This window comes from Talpa occidentalis, unplaced genomic scaffold, assembly GCF_014898055.3.
Source record: "Talpa occidentalis isolate TD23 unplaced genomic scaffold, MPIMG_talOcc4v2.1 talOcc4.8, whole genome shotgun sequence".
NCBI lineage: Eukaryota > Metazoa > Chordata > Mammalia > Eulipotyphla > Talpidae > Talpa > Talpa occidentalis.
This window is the reverse complement of record NW_023605194.1, coordinates 72,085,662-72,102,272: the sequence shown is the minus strand read 5'-3', so window position 1 is coordinate 72,102,272 and position 16,611 is coordinate 72,085,662. Positions and strand designations below refer to the sequence as shown.

At 45.9% G+C, this 16,611-nt stretch overlaps 1 protein-coding gene across 10 annotated transcripts in view; it reads right to left on the bottom strand.

Annotated features, from left to right (window-relative positions):
• The window catches only part of LOC119233402 (zinc finger protein 664-like), a 37,907-nt gene extending 22,517 nt beyond the window's left edge, over nt 1–15,390 (bottom strand). For 6 of the 10 annotated variants that reach the window (XR_008550131.1, XR_008550132.1, XM_054690769.1 and 3 more), the window contains exons 1-3: nt 15,206–15,390; nt 14,415–14,485; nt 13,764–13,909 (exon numbers count right to left, since the gene is read on the bottom strand). Coding sequence is in view for 1 of the 10 variants with exons in the window: in XM_037495701.2 (XP_037351598.2) it covers nt 13,764–13,778 (15 nt within the window). In the remaining 9 variants the exon portion in view is untranslated. Of the gene's footprint in view, nt 1–13,763; nt 13,910–14,414; nt 14,486–14,748; nt 15,132–15,205 lie in introns of those variants that run through there. The other 4 variants (XM_054690773.1, XM_054690768.1, XM_054690767.1 and 1 more) reach the window with 4 other exon arrangements.
• Nucleotides 15,391–16,611: the final 1,221 nt, after the last annotated feature.

The window sequence follows — 16,611 nt, the reverse complement described above, 5'->3', positions numbered from 1 at the left end:
GAAACCCAGAGAGATCACTATCAATGCAGCATGGAATGCACCAGGCAGACCCACTGCTACTGTGGACATGACTAGCCAGCAGCTAAGAGGACACCAGGAGCAACAGGAACAGCTACATAATGACAGCATGAACTTGGAGAAAAGAACGAACCAGGTAATTTCATGCAGCTATGATTTAAGCAGCCTGTTTGTTCACATGGCTCTCAACTGAATTGTGTATTGTGTTCTTAAGGTTTAATAATTTTTTTAAAAGATTTATTTATTTATTTATTTATACAAGCACTGGGTACAGTCAGAAGTGGGGGAGGGTGAGAGAATTCACCAGAGCCAGAGCGGGGAACAGAACAGGCAGACTGACGAAATACACTGCTGAGGGAAGCAGCAGGCAAGACAGGAGAGGTCTGTGACGCCATGTGGGACCCTCGGCGGCGGCCGGGGATCGAACCGATGCTGCAGAGGCTGTGGGCAGCTTCGCAGCCCAGTGCTCAACCGCTGTGCCACCAGGGGAGGCCCTTAATACTTTTTAACATTTTATGATAGCTTTATGCCCATTTTATGATAATAGACTACTGGCTATGTCTATTTTATGCAATGACATATCTAACGTCCCTGAAAACATTTTTGACATCATAGGATACAAACTCAGTGGGTCTTAAAAAGTCATTAGAGTCTAAATATTTTAAACCCATTTATTGAAAATCATCAATATGCAAATGGAACTGGCAGCTGAAACCTACATTATTCCAAGGTCAAACATAGTCCCTTACTAAATCAAACCACAGCTTCAAGGAAAAAAAGTGCTGCACCTCCCCCTGCAGTGACCTTTAGGGCTAACAGTCCCTAGGTCTGGCTGGGCAACCAGCGCGCAGGGGGAGAACAGCAAAACACCCTGAAGCAGAGGAAGTACAGTGGAAGTTCCCTGAAAAGGCAGAAGCTTATCAAAAGATAAGACCACCAGGAACCACTACAAGAATGCTAAAAATCTTATCCTGTCTTTCTAGAACTACAAACTTTAATTCCTTATTTGTCTTTCTAAACTTCCTTCTTCTATAAAAGTCATTGCTTGTTATGTAGATCAATTCCCTGATGGTGATAGACTGAGCCCATGAGCAAGCTGATTTCATTGATATTCATTGTCCATGTGCTTTTGGAAAACATATATATATTGGTCACAAACTCAAAGAAAATTACACTCAGATTTTCACTCTTGAAGTGTGTCTGTTTGTCATTTCTTTCACCGATGCCCTGACCACCCTGCACGCTTCTCTCAACCCTGAGGTGGCCTCATCGTCTACTGCTGTGCTGGTCCGTGGCAAAAAGGACAGAGCACACAGCCATGCATTAAGGAAGTAATTCCCAGGATTCCTGCAGCTTAACCAAGGAAGTGATCATAGCCCAGCCCGATTCAAAGTTTCTAGGACCACGAGTCACTAAGTGCCTCTAACCCACCTTCCCCTTGAATGGGCTGTCTGCTGACACCTGTGATGCTACCCTCAATATCAGGAGACTAATCAAACTCACATGTTCAGTTCAAAGTGTACTGATTCAGGGTGTACAGATTCACTGCAAACCCAAGTTGTGCCCAATGGACAATATGAAAGGATTTTCTAAAAGGAAATGTGGGAGGTAAGAGATGATTAGAGTTAAGAAGCTCAAACTATTCCTTGCTATAAATAATTGTTAAGTCACTCTCTAGAAAGGAGGAAAATGGAACTCATTCTGTCCTCGGACTAAAAGTCCACAATCACCAGTTCTCAGGAGTCTAAAAACTTAAACAATTGTTTTCTTGACAGTTTCACAGTGTAATCATACTTGGTTCCATCTAAAGTGTGTTGCTCCAAGCCACTGTTCTTTTTTTTTTTTTTTCTTAAGATTTATGCATACAAGAACTGGGGTACAGGCCAGAGCTGTGCAGGGGTTGAGAGGATTCACCAGAGACAGAGCAGGAGCAGAGCAGGCAGATCTACTGAAATACACTGACTGCTGAGGGGAGCAGTGGGGAAGACAGGAGAGGTTTGCTGCACCCTGTGGGAATGTTAATGTGTTTATCCTGCCCACACTTGACACCCATAAGCTGTGGAGATGGCAGGTCACTTGCATCTGCAGACACAGATCTCTGCACTAACAGCAGCAACACCTGGACATGCCACAGGGTCCTGGCCACATGCACAAATCTGGGCTTTTCAGAGAAAAGGAATTAGCCCCATGGGGCGTTATTAGGGTCAGCTCTCAAGACAGGAGCCGAACTGGAGACACACACGGATGTATGCCTCATGGACAGTGTATGCCCATCTCAGTGTTGCTGCTCAGGTGACTGTTTTTTTTTTTAAAAAATTTATGTATCTTCACATACTGAAATACACTGTTGAGGGGAGCAGCGGGCGAGAAATGAGAGGTCTGCCTAGCCATGTGGGTTGCTCCCTCACTGGCCGGGAGCAGAGGCCGCTGCAGAGGACCTCAAGTCCGCTGCAGAGGCTGCGGATTGCTTCGTAGTGTGGTGCTTAACCCCTTGCGCCACCAGGCAGGCCCTGCTCAGGAGACTTTGAAGAAATTGTCAATGGAAGAGATTCCAACACTCTGAGCATCTTGACGAGCTGAAACTGTTCCCTGCACTCTTTCCTCTTGTCCCAAGGACCAGGACTATTCCAGTAAAGGCTATTCTATCAACTAGAGGTCACAGAGAGATGAAATAGGCCTTGCTGCAGAAGAGACTTGGAAGTGAGGGTCACTGGTTACCACAGCTCAGCCTCCCCAGGCAGCCTGATTTCAGGCTCAACAGGTAGGAGTACTTTATTAGTACATATTTCAACCAATTCAAAAGGGCCAGTAATGAAGACACTAGATGCTGACATATTGATCGCAATGTTTGAAACAACAAACTAATAAACTTAATACATTATTTAACAAAGGTACCATATAAAATTCTGGGCTGGATCCAGGGATATTTCCTAAAGTGGTGTAATGTGACTATCTAGAAAAAAGTAAAGGTTGGATCCATCTTCACCTCAAGTGCCTGATAACTACAGATACAGAGAGTGACTTCCTGATACTCACTGATTAAGAAAGGCCATTCTAAGTAAATCTAAGCCTCATAAACAATACACTAGAAACTAAGAAATCAAATATAACATGAAGCATTCTGTGTCAAAAACAAAAACACAAAGTCAAAGGAAAAATAGCACATCTGATCACAGATTCATTATGAACGTTAACACTTGGGGCAGGAGTGCATAAGAAATGAAGAAAAAACAGCAACCTGGGAGAAAAATGAGCTAAGAATGATAATCACCAGAAATCTTGCAAAATTTCAGTCTTTTAAACTATGAAGATATATTTAAATTTTTTTAAGATTTATTTATTTATGCATACAAGAGCTGGGGTACAGGTCAGAGATGCAGGGGGTGAGAGGATTCACCAGAGACAGAGTAGGGAACAGAACAGGCAGACTGACTGAAACACACTGCTAAGGGAGCAATGGGTGAGACAGGAGAGGTCTGCTTCGCCATGTGGGTTGCTCCCAGGCCGGGGATTGAACTCGTGCTGCAGAGGCTGCAGATTGCTTCATAGTGTGGTGCTTAACCCCTTGCGCCACCAAGGAGGCCCCTATTTAAAAATTTTTTAAGGTGATTAAGTCCAAATGAAAATCACAGTTTTGTTAGATTTCACCGAACAAATCTGAAAAAGATGTGGTTTTAAAAGACAGCTTTTGGGGATGCAATGACCAAAGACTGCTGGCTCAACCTTCACAACATCCCCAATGTCAGGCCAGATCTTACCATTCCCACTGCTCCTACCATTTCCAAGCAACTGGAAACTGCCATCCACCTTGCCACAATACTTGCTTCCAGAAAGTCCCGGCCTCGAAACTTTCCCTGGAAAAGGGTCTGGGAACCAACAAGCCAGTAGAACCTCGGCTGTCCACACAGACCAGCAGTGACATTAACAACCTGAGGGCTCTCGGGACACGATCACTTTCCCTTCACGACACTTGACGAATTACTCAAACTACACAGGAGAGGAGCTAAAGTCCAATTATAAAAACACTCTAAAAGCAAAGGGCAAGTTATTTTTATATCTTCATGCAGAGCTGACAAAGACCCTTCAGGGGAAGAGGCCCCGTGAAAACAAAAGTGAAACAGGGGTACCCTCTGGCACGAAGGGGATGGATGACAGCATGGGATAGGCCGGAACAGCCACCCATCTGCCCGGGCTCTGAGACTAGAGAGCCATTGAAAAACCCCAAAAGGCAGAAAGGCCAAAAATCCAAACGAAGGGCTACTGCAATACAACACCTACATACAGGGGTCTGCGGGCTAGGGCCAAACAAAAGACAGTGCCTGGTCTCACCCACACACACTGCAAGAGGCCTCGGACTCCAGGAACAACCATGGGGTATTTCACAAACTGGACAAACAAAGTGCTACTGTAGCCACAAGTGGCCGGCCACCTCGCCCAGAAAGTGGGGGTCACCACTTTTCAAAAGGACTGCTGGACAGCACTACCCAGTAGTGATGGTTGCTACTGGTTCCCCAGAGGGGGTGTCAGAGATGCCCAGTGTTAACAGCTTTTTGTGAGTTGTTGGGCGATACCAACAACAAACAGCTTCTTGAGACACCACGCACGGAGTCTTTTTTTCCTCCTTTCAGGGGATGTCAGAGACAGGACCAAGGCCCCGTCTCTCACAGATTCTTGGTCTTCTTGTGCCTCGCTGGAGGTCAGCTGCTGGATGCTGCTTCTTTCAAGGTCGGGTTCTGGTCCATCTTCTTTCTTCGGAGGCTGGAACAGAGTGGTTCCACTTCCACTAACCATGTTATATGCTCTTTCAGGGAGCCTCACCCACAAGTCTGATTGGACCATTTTTCAATCCTGTGGCTGACTGGACCATTTAGCACCAATCAGCTCAGAGCTTGCACCTGGTCCGTCCACTCCATGACCCAGGAAGCACATGTAATAAGGCCATTGCTGAACTCCTCATGAGGAGACACAGCTACAACTGGCTTGTCATAGAGCAGCAAGGAGAGAAACCCCCATTGTTGCAGAGGCGCCCCTCCTCTGAGGCAGCGGGTTCCCATATCAGCAGGAGTGGAAGCCCCGGAATCAGTGATGTCGGGGACATTATGTGGTGATACAACCAACGAAGAACTGGAGTTGGGTAGATCATGTAGAGACAACAAATATTTGAAAATACACAAAAACCAAACAACTTTCCAAACCTGATAAAACATAAATCCAGAGAACCTGTGCTATGTAACTAAAAACAAGCTACATCCACAAAAAGGTTACACCTTTGTCTTGGCCTGGAGGGGTGGTGAAAGGGAGCTCTAAGTGCCTATATCCTGAGTGACGGGGATGTCTCTCTTAACCTGGCAGCTTTGAGTCCACAGATGTCCTTGTGGCACAATATACTGAAATTGACAGAAATTGTCAGCAAAAGTAATCAGCTCAGTTCATGAGGGCCTGCACACGAGGTCAGGGCACAGGAGGCTGCCCACGCCGGCAGGACAGAGCCCCAGTCAAAGCTGTACATCGGGGCTCAAGCGGGCTTCCCTGGCCATCACGATCCTGCGCCTATGGCGTTCTCGTTGCTAGGGTGACAGCTCTGTCACAGAACTCTCTTGGCAGAGGAAGGGAAACCAGTACATAATGAATGCTGGACCCTGACCTGTGAGCCTCTTCCCCAATGGGTTGACTCAAAATCACTCTTCTTAAAAATACAACAGGATCCAGAATCTCTGCAACATACGATTTATGGCGCCCAGCAAGGTATAATTCATAACCACTACCATGTAAAAAAAAATAGGAAATGTTATTCACATTCAACAAAAACAAACAGAAAACAAGAAAGCAGTCACTAGAAACTAAAGCCAAGGGATCTGTGATTCTGCTGGCACCAGACAAGGGTTAAACACCCATAAGAAGTTTTTCAGTATGTTAACAAAAATATTAGAACAATGTCTTAAGGAAAACTGTTGGGAGAGAAAGGTAACCTACAAAAGAAACCAAATGAAAATGGGAGACTGTAAAATGAAAAATTTACTGGTGGGCTAAACCTCAGATTTAATAAAGGAAAAGGAAGTCACTGAAATTGATGGTAAACAATTTCTTTATGAAAAAGAAAAATAAGGGCCCCTCCCTGGTGGCGCAGGGGTTAAGACGCAACCTATGAAGTTATCTGCAGCCTCTGCAGCACGAGTTCCATCCCCGGCCATGGAGCCGCCCACATGGCGCAGCAGACCTCTCCTGACTCGCCCGCTGCTCCCCTCAGCAGTGTATTTCAGTACATCTCACTGTTCTGCTCCCCACTGTCTCTGGCGAATTCTCTCACCTCCCACACCTCTGGCCTATACCCCAGATCTTATATGCATAAATAAATAAATTTTTACAAAAAAAAAAAAAAAAAAAGAAAAATAAGGAGAATAGAAAGATGCTCAGAAATACTCCAGAGAACAGTTTCACTCACATGTAATTGGAGTTCCAGAAGGAAAGGGAAAGAAGGTACATAATATGTATTTTCACACACAATGGCTAAAACTTCCCCTAATTTACAGACGCAACTTACAAACCTAACAAATTTGATGATCTGTAATCAGGTCACAGCAAAGAAAACCAGTCCAGGCTCTTCACAAACAGCCACCGCCCAAAGGTAAGACAAGATCTTGAGAGTAGCCAGAGAGAAGTCGTCTTAGCAGATGATTCAACTACAAAGGAACGATGGACGTCTCACCAGAAGAAGGGAAATACCTTTAAAGTGCTGAAACATCCTTCAACCCCCATCTTAAAGTTGATGACACCAGACTAAAAGAAAAAGTAGGAGAAGTCATTTCAGAAAGACAAACGCTGAGGTAACTCACCAGCAGCAGACCGCAGCTCACAGCACTAAGGGACATTCTACAGGCTGAAAGGAAAGGACACCAGATGGCTACTTGGATCCAAGGAAAAGAATCAGGCTCACAAGAAATGGCCTCTGTGTAGGTAACTGTACAAAGATCTCTGCATACATTGTACTTCTAATACTTTGCACTTCTAATAAACAATTATTGGGGTCGCTGGTAGCCTGGGGTGTCTCAGGCTATCACCACTATAGCCTGAGTTTGATCCCTGGCCATGAAGCTGAACCACACATGGTGCAGCTGACCTCTCCTGTCTCACCCGTCTCTCCCACTGCTCCCCTTGGCAGTGTATTTCAGTCAATTCACCTGCTCTGCACCCACTATGTCTCTGCTGAGTCCTCTCACCAACTCCCAACCCCCTCACCTCTGGCCTGCACCCCAGATCTTCTTTGCAAAAAGAAAAAAAAAAGGAAAAAAAAGACAATTGCTTAGAGGGGAGAAAAAAAAAACATTAAAAGAGGGGCCAATAATATGCACAGAACCAATGTGCAAATACAAGTGTGTAAGACAACTGCAAATGATGGAGTTTAAAGCCCACAGACACTATGTGAACTAGTGCACTGCTACTCCAGTGTGGTGAGAAAGCCTCATGCTGCAGACTGCTGGAGAAACCTGAAAAATAGGAACTCAACAAAGCAGGACAGTAATTTGCTGAGGTTACCAGACAGACTACCACCAGAGTGGGGTTGTCTGCACAGAGCTCGGTGCTATCTGGAAAAGGAAACCACACTGTTGGCAGCTCTCCTGCCTGCCTGGGACTAGGCAGGGGCCTCTTTTTCTCCTTCCCTAATAAACCTGTCTTTTAAAAACGTGAATTAAAAATATTCAAAAACACTAGATTCAGTCCCTACACTTCTATTATGTACCCAACAGATGGGAACACTCACTTCCTATGAGCAGCAGGTCGACACACACGGCAGCTTTATTACCACGGCCCACACTGGAAAGTGACCAAACTGACCTCCGTGGATAAATGGATAAATTGTGCTTCATCCAGAAAATAGCATCATCATTCAGGGCTCAGAGAAATGAACCATCAAGGCATGAAAAGACAGCAATCTTCTATGAACTCCTTCAAAAATGCTACCCAATGCATGACTGGACTGCAGGACACTCTAGTACGGGGGAATGATGGAGAGAGTAAAAGGATCCATGGTAACGGGATGGGGGGACTGGAAGGAGCACAAGATGTTTAGGGCAGTGAGGCTATTCTGTATAGCTACAGTAGTAAATACCTATCATCGCTCCTCCAGAACTATAAAGTACACCACCTAGAGTATATCGTACTGGGAACCAAGCCCATGGTGATGGTGTCTCAACATAGATTTGTCAAAATGAGGAGAAGGTGTGCTCCATGTTTTTACTCAGCAAATGAGTCTCTGTCTGGACCTGTGGTAAAATATGTCCCACTGACCCAAGTGCTCTCTCCTGCTGGACTGAGGTGTCACCACACACTGGCCAGCAGGATGCAAAAGAGGGAGCAACCTTATCACTGAGCAAACACATCTTCAGGTTTGGCCAACAATGATGAATCTAATGTAAAATAAAGTGGGTATGTATCTTTTTTTTAATGTGTGTGTATAATTTTTTGTGTTTTGCTTTTTGTTCACACCTAGGGGTCATTAGATAATGCTGAAGAACAATTCACATTAGATGAGATTAAACTCGAGAGGCAGGAATCCAGGAGAAATCTTTTTCTGGTGGCCTGAGTCACTCACTGGTGGGAAGGAACTCACTCCGTATGTGAGGACACAACACAGGATGAGGTTCTCATTTTCCAAGAGCTGCAGGTGCTATCTGGACCGCTGCAATGACACATCACATGGGAGTGGAGCCTGTGGTACTATGATTGAGCAAGAGGTCCAAGCTCAAGTGTAACTGGTAGTAATGGCAAAACACAGCTGATTGACTCAGTCAGGAGAACTGCAGACTGAAGAAAGGATACTGGAACTGGATGCATGGAGTAGCTACATTCAGGAGAAAAAGAAACAGAAGCACTCAGGGATATGGAGAAGAAATCATCAAAGAGACTGTGACAGAAGCAAATACAAAGAAATGTACATCTTCCAAAAACTGAAGACCAAGCAAAGTGCCCAACACACTCTAAGAGGTCAGCACTACCCTGATCCCGGAAACAAAGACAGCACAAAAGGGAAATTTTGACCAGCATCAGCAGTGAACATAAAGGCAAAAATCCTCAACAAAACCTTAGCGAACCAAACACTGCAACATACCAGAGGTTCACCCCTCTTGACCAAGGAGGACTCGCCCAGAAATGAAAGGCTGGCTCGACATACATAAATCAATGTAGCCACCAGGTGACAAAAAAGGAAGACCAAAGCCACATGATCTTCTCAACAGATACCAAACAGCATTAGACAAGATTTAACTTTCACTTATCATTAAAACTCTCGCAAAAAAGGGCCATGCTGTGAGGCTGTCCGCAGCCTCTGGAGCTGCAGACCTTTCCTGTTGCGCCCGCCACTCCCCTCAGCAGTGTATTTCGTCAGTCTGCCTGTTCTGCTCCCCACTCTGGTGAATCCTCTCACCTTCCTGTGCATCTAACCTGTACCTTGGTTCTTGAATAAATAAATAAATCTTAAAAAAAACCAAAAAACAAAAAAACACCTCGCAAAGAAAGAGGAATAAATGAAATTTATCCAAATCTTATAAAAGCTGTAATACAATTCCCCAGCCAACATCACACCCAGCAGTGAAGAGCTGAGTGCATTCTTACTAATATCAGGAACAAGATGCGGATGTCCACTACCACAAGTTATTCACATAGTTTGGAAACTCTACATAAAGCAACTAGATAAGAAAAAGACATAAAAGGAATACAAACTGGAAGAGAAAAAGTGTAATGGTCACTTTCACAGATCAGATGTTAGCACACTTGGAGAAACCAAAAGACTCCACCCAAAAATCTCTAGAAACAATAAAATGAATACAGTAAAGTGCAGGATACAAAAATCAGTGGCATTTCTCAATACAAACAATGCATCAAAAGGGAAATAAGGAGGACAGTTCCATTTACAACCAGGCCCAAAAGAACTACCTGGGAAAGGTTAAAGGAGGTGAAAGACATGGACACTGAAAAGGGTAAAACTTGATTAAAGTAAACAAGTCACAAAGAAAGATACCCTGTGTTCTTTAGATGGAGTAACTGACATCATTAAATGGCCTTACTGCCCAGAGCAATTTGCAGATTTAATGCAAATTACCAATGATTTTTTTAAAGAAAATAAAATGAACAATTATCAAATTCATATGGAACCAAAAAATTTCCAAATAGCTAAAATATCTTGAAAGAAGAAAAAATTGGGGCCTCCCTGGTGGCCTGCGGGTTAAGTCTCAGTGCTATCACTGCTGCGTGCTATCACTATTTCCTGTCTCCCGCTGCTCTCCTCAGCAGTGGATTTCAGTGGATCTGCCTGTTCTGCTCCCCACTCCGTCTCCGAAGAATCCTCTCACCCCCTCAAGTGTGGTCTACACCCTAGTTCTTCTATGCAAAAATAAATTTTAAAAAAATTAAAAAAGAAGAAAAACTGAAGTACATCATTTACTGACTTCAAACTATATCAAAGAACAACAGTACTCAAAACAGTATGATATTGGAACAAAAAACAAATCAGACTAATGGGAGAGAACTGAAAGCCCAGAAATAATGAGATAAATGTGAACAGTTGATCTTTTGACAAAGGTGTTACGGCCATTAAATGGAGAAAAGATGGCCTACTGATAAATGGTGTGGGGCAACATGGAAAGCCACTTGCAAAAATATGAAATAAGACCCATATAATTAATTCCAAATGGAGTAAAGATCTGGACATAAGAATCAAAACCTTAAATTTTGGAAAGAACATACAGGGGCACGCCACAGGACAGCAGCCGCGAACATGTACTAGGACACACAAGTTCAACACCAAGGGAACCAAAATCAAAATCAACAAGCAGGACAACACCAAACTGAACAGCAAAAGAAACCAGCACAAAAACAGAAAGGCATCCTACAGAACAGAAAAAACATTTGCAAGCCACACATTTGACAAGGGGTTAACCTCCAAAATTACCAAAGTTCTTACACAATTCAACAAAAATTAATGTCCCAATTAAAAAATGGGCAGGCCACCCTGGTGGCACAAGGGGTTAAGACGCCACCTATGAAGCAATCCCCAGCCACTGCAGCACAAGTTTGATCCCCGGCCAAGGAGGTACCCACATGGCGCAGCAGACCTCTCCCGCCTCCCCACTGCTCCCCTCAGCAGTATATTTCAGTTAATCTGCCTATTCTGCTCCCCACTCTGTCTCTGGTGAATCCTCTCACTTCCACACCTCTGGCCTGTACCCCAGTTCTTGTATGCATAAATAAATAAATCTTAAAAAAAAAAAAAAGAGAAATTCAGATGTCTTACAGACATAAGAAGTGTTAACATCACTTACTGTAAGGGAAATGCAAATTAAAACCACACTGAGATGCTGCCTCACCCCTGTGAGAATGGCCCAAATAAAAAAGAATGGAATTCACAATGCTCAAGAGGTTACAAAGAAAAAGGAGCTCTGGGGCCTCCCTGGCGGCACAAGGGGTTAAGATTCAGCCTATAAAGCTGTCCGCAGCCACTGCAGCATGAATTGATTCCCGGCCAGGGAATCAACCCACACGGCACACCAGCCCTCTCCTGACTTGCCTGCTGCTCCCCTCAGGAGTGTATTTGAGTCAATCTGCTTGTTCTGTTCCCCAATCTGTCTCTGGTGAATCCTCTCACCTCCCGCACCTCTGACCTTTACCCCAGTTCTTGCATGCATGCATAAACAAAAATCTTAAAAAAAAGAAAGAAAAAGGAGCTCTCACCCACAGCTGGTGGCCATGACAATTGGTACAGTCCCTGTGGAAATGGTCTAAACATTTGAGAACGTATAAATGGAAATTCCATGTATTCCAGTAATACCTCTACTAGTTATTTATGTAAATGATATGAAAGCTCAAATGCCAAAAGATATCTATGTCTAAGATTCATCTATGCCTAAGTACAGAGCAGCACTGCTCACAACTGCCCAGTCATGGAGCCAACCTATGTCCCTTCAGCAGATGACCGGTAGGGAAGTTCTGGAACACATACTCAATGGAGCATTACACAGCTGTGAGGAAAGATCAAAGGGTAGCATTTAGCACAAATGGGATGGACCAGGAGGTGATTTTATTGAGTAAAGTAAGTCAAAAAGTAAACACAGATATCAGAATGTCTCACTCATTTGTGGAATATAAATAATAAAAAAAAAAATTATAGACAAAGCACAGTGAGAATGAAACTTGAACAAGGCAAAAAGAAGATAATGGTTACCAGAAGGAACAGAGTAAAGGGTGGAGAGCGTGGGGAGGGAGGCAGATGGGGTATGGGCCAGGGTGGTTTAGTAGAGGGCTAAACCCATTAGGAATGCAGGAGAAAACTGACTATGATAGTAGAAGGCCGCTAGTGCTACTGTTAGTGTCAGACAGATTAAGCAGTCCAAAAATAAGTAAAGGAAATAAGCAAAAAAATTAAGCATACTGAATGTTTCAACAATTACCAAAAAAAAAAAAAAAAAAAAAGGTTTCCAGAAGAACATATACAATATTTTCAAATATGGCAGATATTTAATTAGCAAAGGCTGGAGAAGTGTAACTGGGCTTGAGAACATCTTTGGGCATTGGTGAGCTTCACTAGAAATGCACTCAGACTACACCAAGATGAATGCAAAGGAGCAGTGGAAACAACTGCCAGAAAGTATGACTCTGAACAGTCTACTGGGCACTTTGAGTTTCCAGACCACCTGAGAGAAAGGCATGGGGAGTCAGCCTGCAATAGGTGTCTTGAAGCAGGAAATGGCAAAGTCTGCTGCTTGCTGGAGGGGAAAGTTCCTATGTTGTGCTGCTTGCCCACAGATGTAGCCCAGGCTACCCTGACCCCCTTCTCAAACAATAAAGAAAGTCATGATGGATGGGGTGACAAGCTTCAGCACATAAACTGTATAAAATCTGACCTCTCCTGTAATTCAGAGCTCAGACTTTGGGGAGCTATCCCACTGAGCCCGCTGGCACAGGGAGTTCCCAGAGGTTAGAGTTCTGCAAACAGAACTTCTTCCCAGAATTGACTCCTGTTCTCTGAGGACAGTACTGGCTTGTGTGCATGATTCCTACTAACTAGAATAAACTTGTTCCAGCAGTAACTTATTAATTTGTATCAGCATAAACACAATTGTGTGCTATATTCTTGTCCCTTTGTTCATATCTTTAATAAAAGCTTGGGCAGGGAGAGTGAGAGGCAGAGCTGCTCTCAATGGCTCTCCCCTGTCTCCCCCTACTGAAGAGTCATTTAGACTCCTGGTCTTCATTAATAGCTGAGAACTTTTCATTCCTCTCCGCGGCATTCAGGTGGCTTCCTTAACCCCAACACCTGCACTCAGGTCCTCACCCACCTTTCCTCTCCCTCCCCCTTCACCCTGCACCTGACAGATAACCATGGACCAGACCAGTGCAGCACGCAGTGTTTAGTTCCAGATTGGTGAAACATCATCATCTATAGGTAAACAGAGACCCAGATTCAGACTCTGTTCTGCAAGAGGTCAGGCCCCACAACAGGCAGCAGTGTCCCCCAGGGGTCTGTTCTCATCAGGGGGCATGTGTCTGACTTTCTGACATGGCATCAGGGCAGACCCCAATTTCCATTCATGTTTGACATGTGATTTGCCTGCATCTACATGACACCTTTGTCTTGTTGATGTATGTATCCTTGAAAAAAACTTTACGTTTCTACTTTTACATTTCAGTTGATGAACTCTCATAAAGTACATAAACTCAATGTACCAAAAGCTAAGGAAAAACAAATTACTCACCAGAGATTTATTCATTGCCTGCTGCTCTCACAGATGCATAAGGACTCTGGAGGTGGTGGGGAGAGGTTAATGGAGTCCAGCAGGAGAGGACTGAGGCAGCTGCATCTAGGCCTGGGGTCTCCTGTCCACAGTGCTCTGTACACGGCCTGGGAGAGACCAGAAAATCATTGCGTGAGACACTGCGAAAAGGAGTAGGAAAGGACAAACAGGTCCATTCACTGGTAGAATTGAGGTTTACGATGGACTCTTAAGTTAATGAAAACTCATATTTGATACTGATGGACTAATAGTTAATGTGAAGATTTCAACATTTCTAAGGCGCTTATTCAAACACAAAATTGTTGGCCACAATTTCATAGGAATACATACCCCTAATGTACTTTTTTGATAGGACACTCCCAAAAATGGTACTGAGTGCCCCACTTCCTCCATTCATTTCCTTGGACACCCCCCTTGACAATGATTTAGATTTGCCCTGGGATGTTTGCCCAAGGGAATCAGTGTGCATAAGCACAGGATAAAAAGTGCTTTCCCAGGGTCCTGCCTTCTGGGACACTGTCCTCCTGGGAAGACACCTGGGGGAAGCCCGTCAGGGGACATGACTGGGCGACAGTCACGATAAATCCACCAGAAAGGCTGGGAAATTCTTACCCAACAAGGCTCAGTCAGGGCACCGAGTAACCACTGCCTCCAGTGTCATCCCGGCCACACCAGCAAAGGACCTGCGGGGGAAACCAGCCCAAAATGCAAAGCACCCAACTTCCCATCAGAAAGTGCTTGGGCCTGTTTTTCTTTAAGTCGTTAACTGTTGGGTGGATCTTAACAGAGAAAGTACTCAGGGGTCCATCCAAACCCACTCTCCGCGTTTGCGACAAGGCACGTGGGCGAGGAATTCTTAAATTCCACGACATAACAATCAACACAACGTCACAATCGCACTTAGAACTCTTGAAAATACGAAGGGGCGTCACCTGAAGGGACTCACCTGTGTCCAGGGCGGGGTCCCCACAGGAGGGCGCACCCACAGGCCCCTCGTCACACCCGCACATCAGGCGCCCGGGAACCTGACACCAGCAGAATCCGAGAGAAGCTGACAGCAGCCAACAACTCCAGCAGACCCCGCCGGCAGAAAAGACCTCCCTCATGCACACCCAAAATTGCAGCAGTCGCCTAAACCTGTAAGTCCCGCGCGCACTCCCATGTGGGGCGCGACTCTCGGCCTGGGGAGTCACAGACTCTCAAGAAAGCCCGTTTCGGTCGGATACTCTTGGCCTCCTCTTTTCTAACGTTCTGGGCCGAAACCCGGGGCTGGCTTCCTCTCTAGCCTCACACCCACAACACCCAACCTTACTCCGCGCCCCACCCACCTGCCCCTACCCCAACCCACCCCAGTTCAGGGGCCACGGGGCTCCCTCCCCCCACGACCGCCCTCAGGGCCTCACCGACGCTCATCTCTGCCGTGCCCACAACGCCCGGGCTCCCCCTTCCTCCCACACCCGCACGCAGATCCTCAGGCGCTCAGCTTCACCCAAACCCCAAACTTCAGGAACAAATGCCCCTCACAACCTGCCCGCGGCAGCAGCGAACATGGAGCCTCCGGCACATCCGGGAAGAAGTGGGGCCACGGCCGCGCCTGCGCAGACGACGACGGAAGCCCCTGCCAAGAGCCAAGGCGGGAAGCGCCTGTCTTCGGGAGACTACGTTCCCCACAATCCTGTGCGCGCCCGTCAGGGTCGGCGAGGCGGGGACAGGTGGGAGGGGCCCTGGGGAACCGGGACCGGGAGGTGAGGTAAAAGGGCACCTTACTTCTCCAGCAGAGAGCGAATTTCCTCCAACTCCCCCTCCCGTCTGCTCCGAGCTGGCGACGCTGACGCCCCGGGGGCAGGTGTCCGAGGCTACAGGTCTTGGTGTCGCGTGGGGTCCTGCCCCGGCTGAGTAGCTGAGCCTTCTTCAGCCCTTGAAGCGAAGACTGAGCCCCGGTTAGTCCAGCCTGTTTGGGGGACAAGCGATCATCGTGGGGTGACCTGGGCCTCCACCACAGGAACAGGAGACTCCTGCTACAACTGAATTAGCACCTGGCCAGGGCAAGCTGGGCTACCCAGGCTACCCCCCCAGGCTACACCTGAGGAATAAGTGCAATTAATTAATCTCTAACTGTCCTTGATCGCAATTCCCAACTCCTGCTCCCACCATTCACTGTCTCCATCTGCCTCCCTGGGAATTTGGGGAGATTATTATGAGAAAATATATTATTGAGCAAATGAATATAATAAAGATTCCAGCAGAACTTCTGTTATAGAGCTGTTATAGAGCAACCCCGATATTAAACGGGTTCCTGGCTGTGGGTCCTCACCCGCGCGCTTTAAAGGGACTTATGAATACTCTACTACAGACACACACAAAAGGGTTAATAAAAGGTTTATTTACAAGAGAAAAAGAAATAAGGAAAATGTACAACTCAGGGAGAAAATAGGGAAATAAAGTCTTTAATGCGTCCTACCTGATCCGACGACCTGGAAACCCAAAGTCACTCTCAGAGCTGGCCGGACGCTGCTGCTGGCCAAGAGCCCAAAAATGGAGAGAGCCCCCAAAGCCCACGTGTCTGCCTTTTGTATCCACCTGGCTGCTTAACCCCACCCTCAGGTCCCAGCCACCTTCCCTTTGGTGGTGATGGGATTTGGAGTTCCCAGTGTCTTTGGCTTTGACCTGGGGTGGGGGTGGAGTCCACAAAGCCTATATGGAATTTGCTTTGGGACATCCTTTTCCCCCTAACAATTCCCCCCTTTCACTTGTTGCCACCATTTCCATGGTGATGAAGATCGAATATATGGAGGTTGGGATGTAGTCT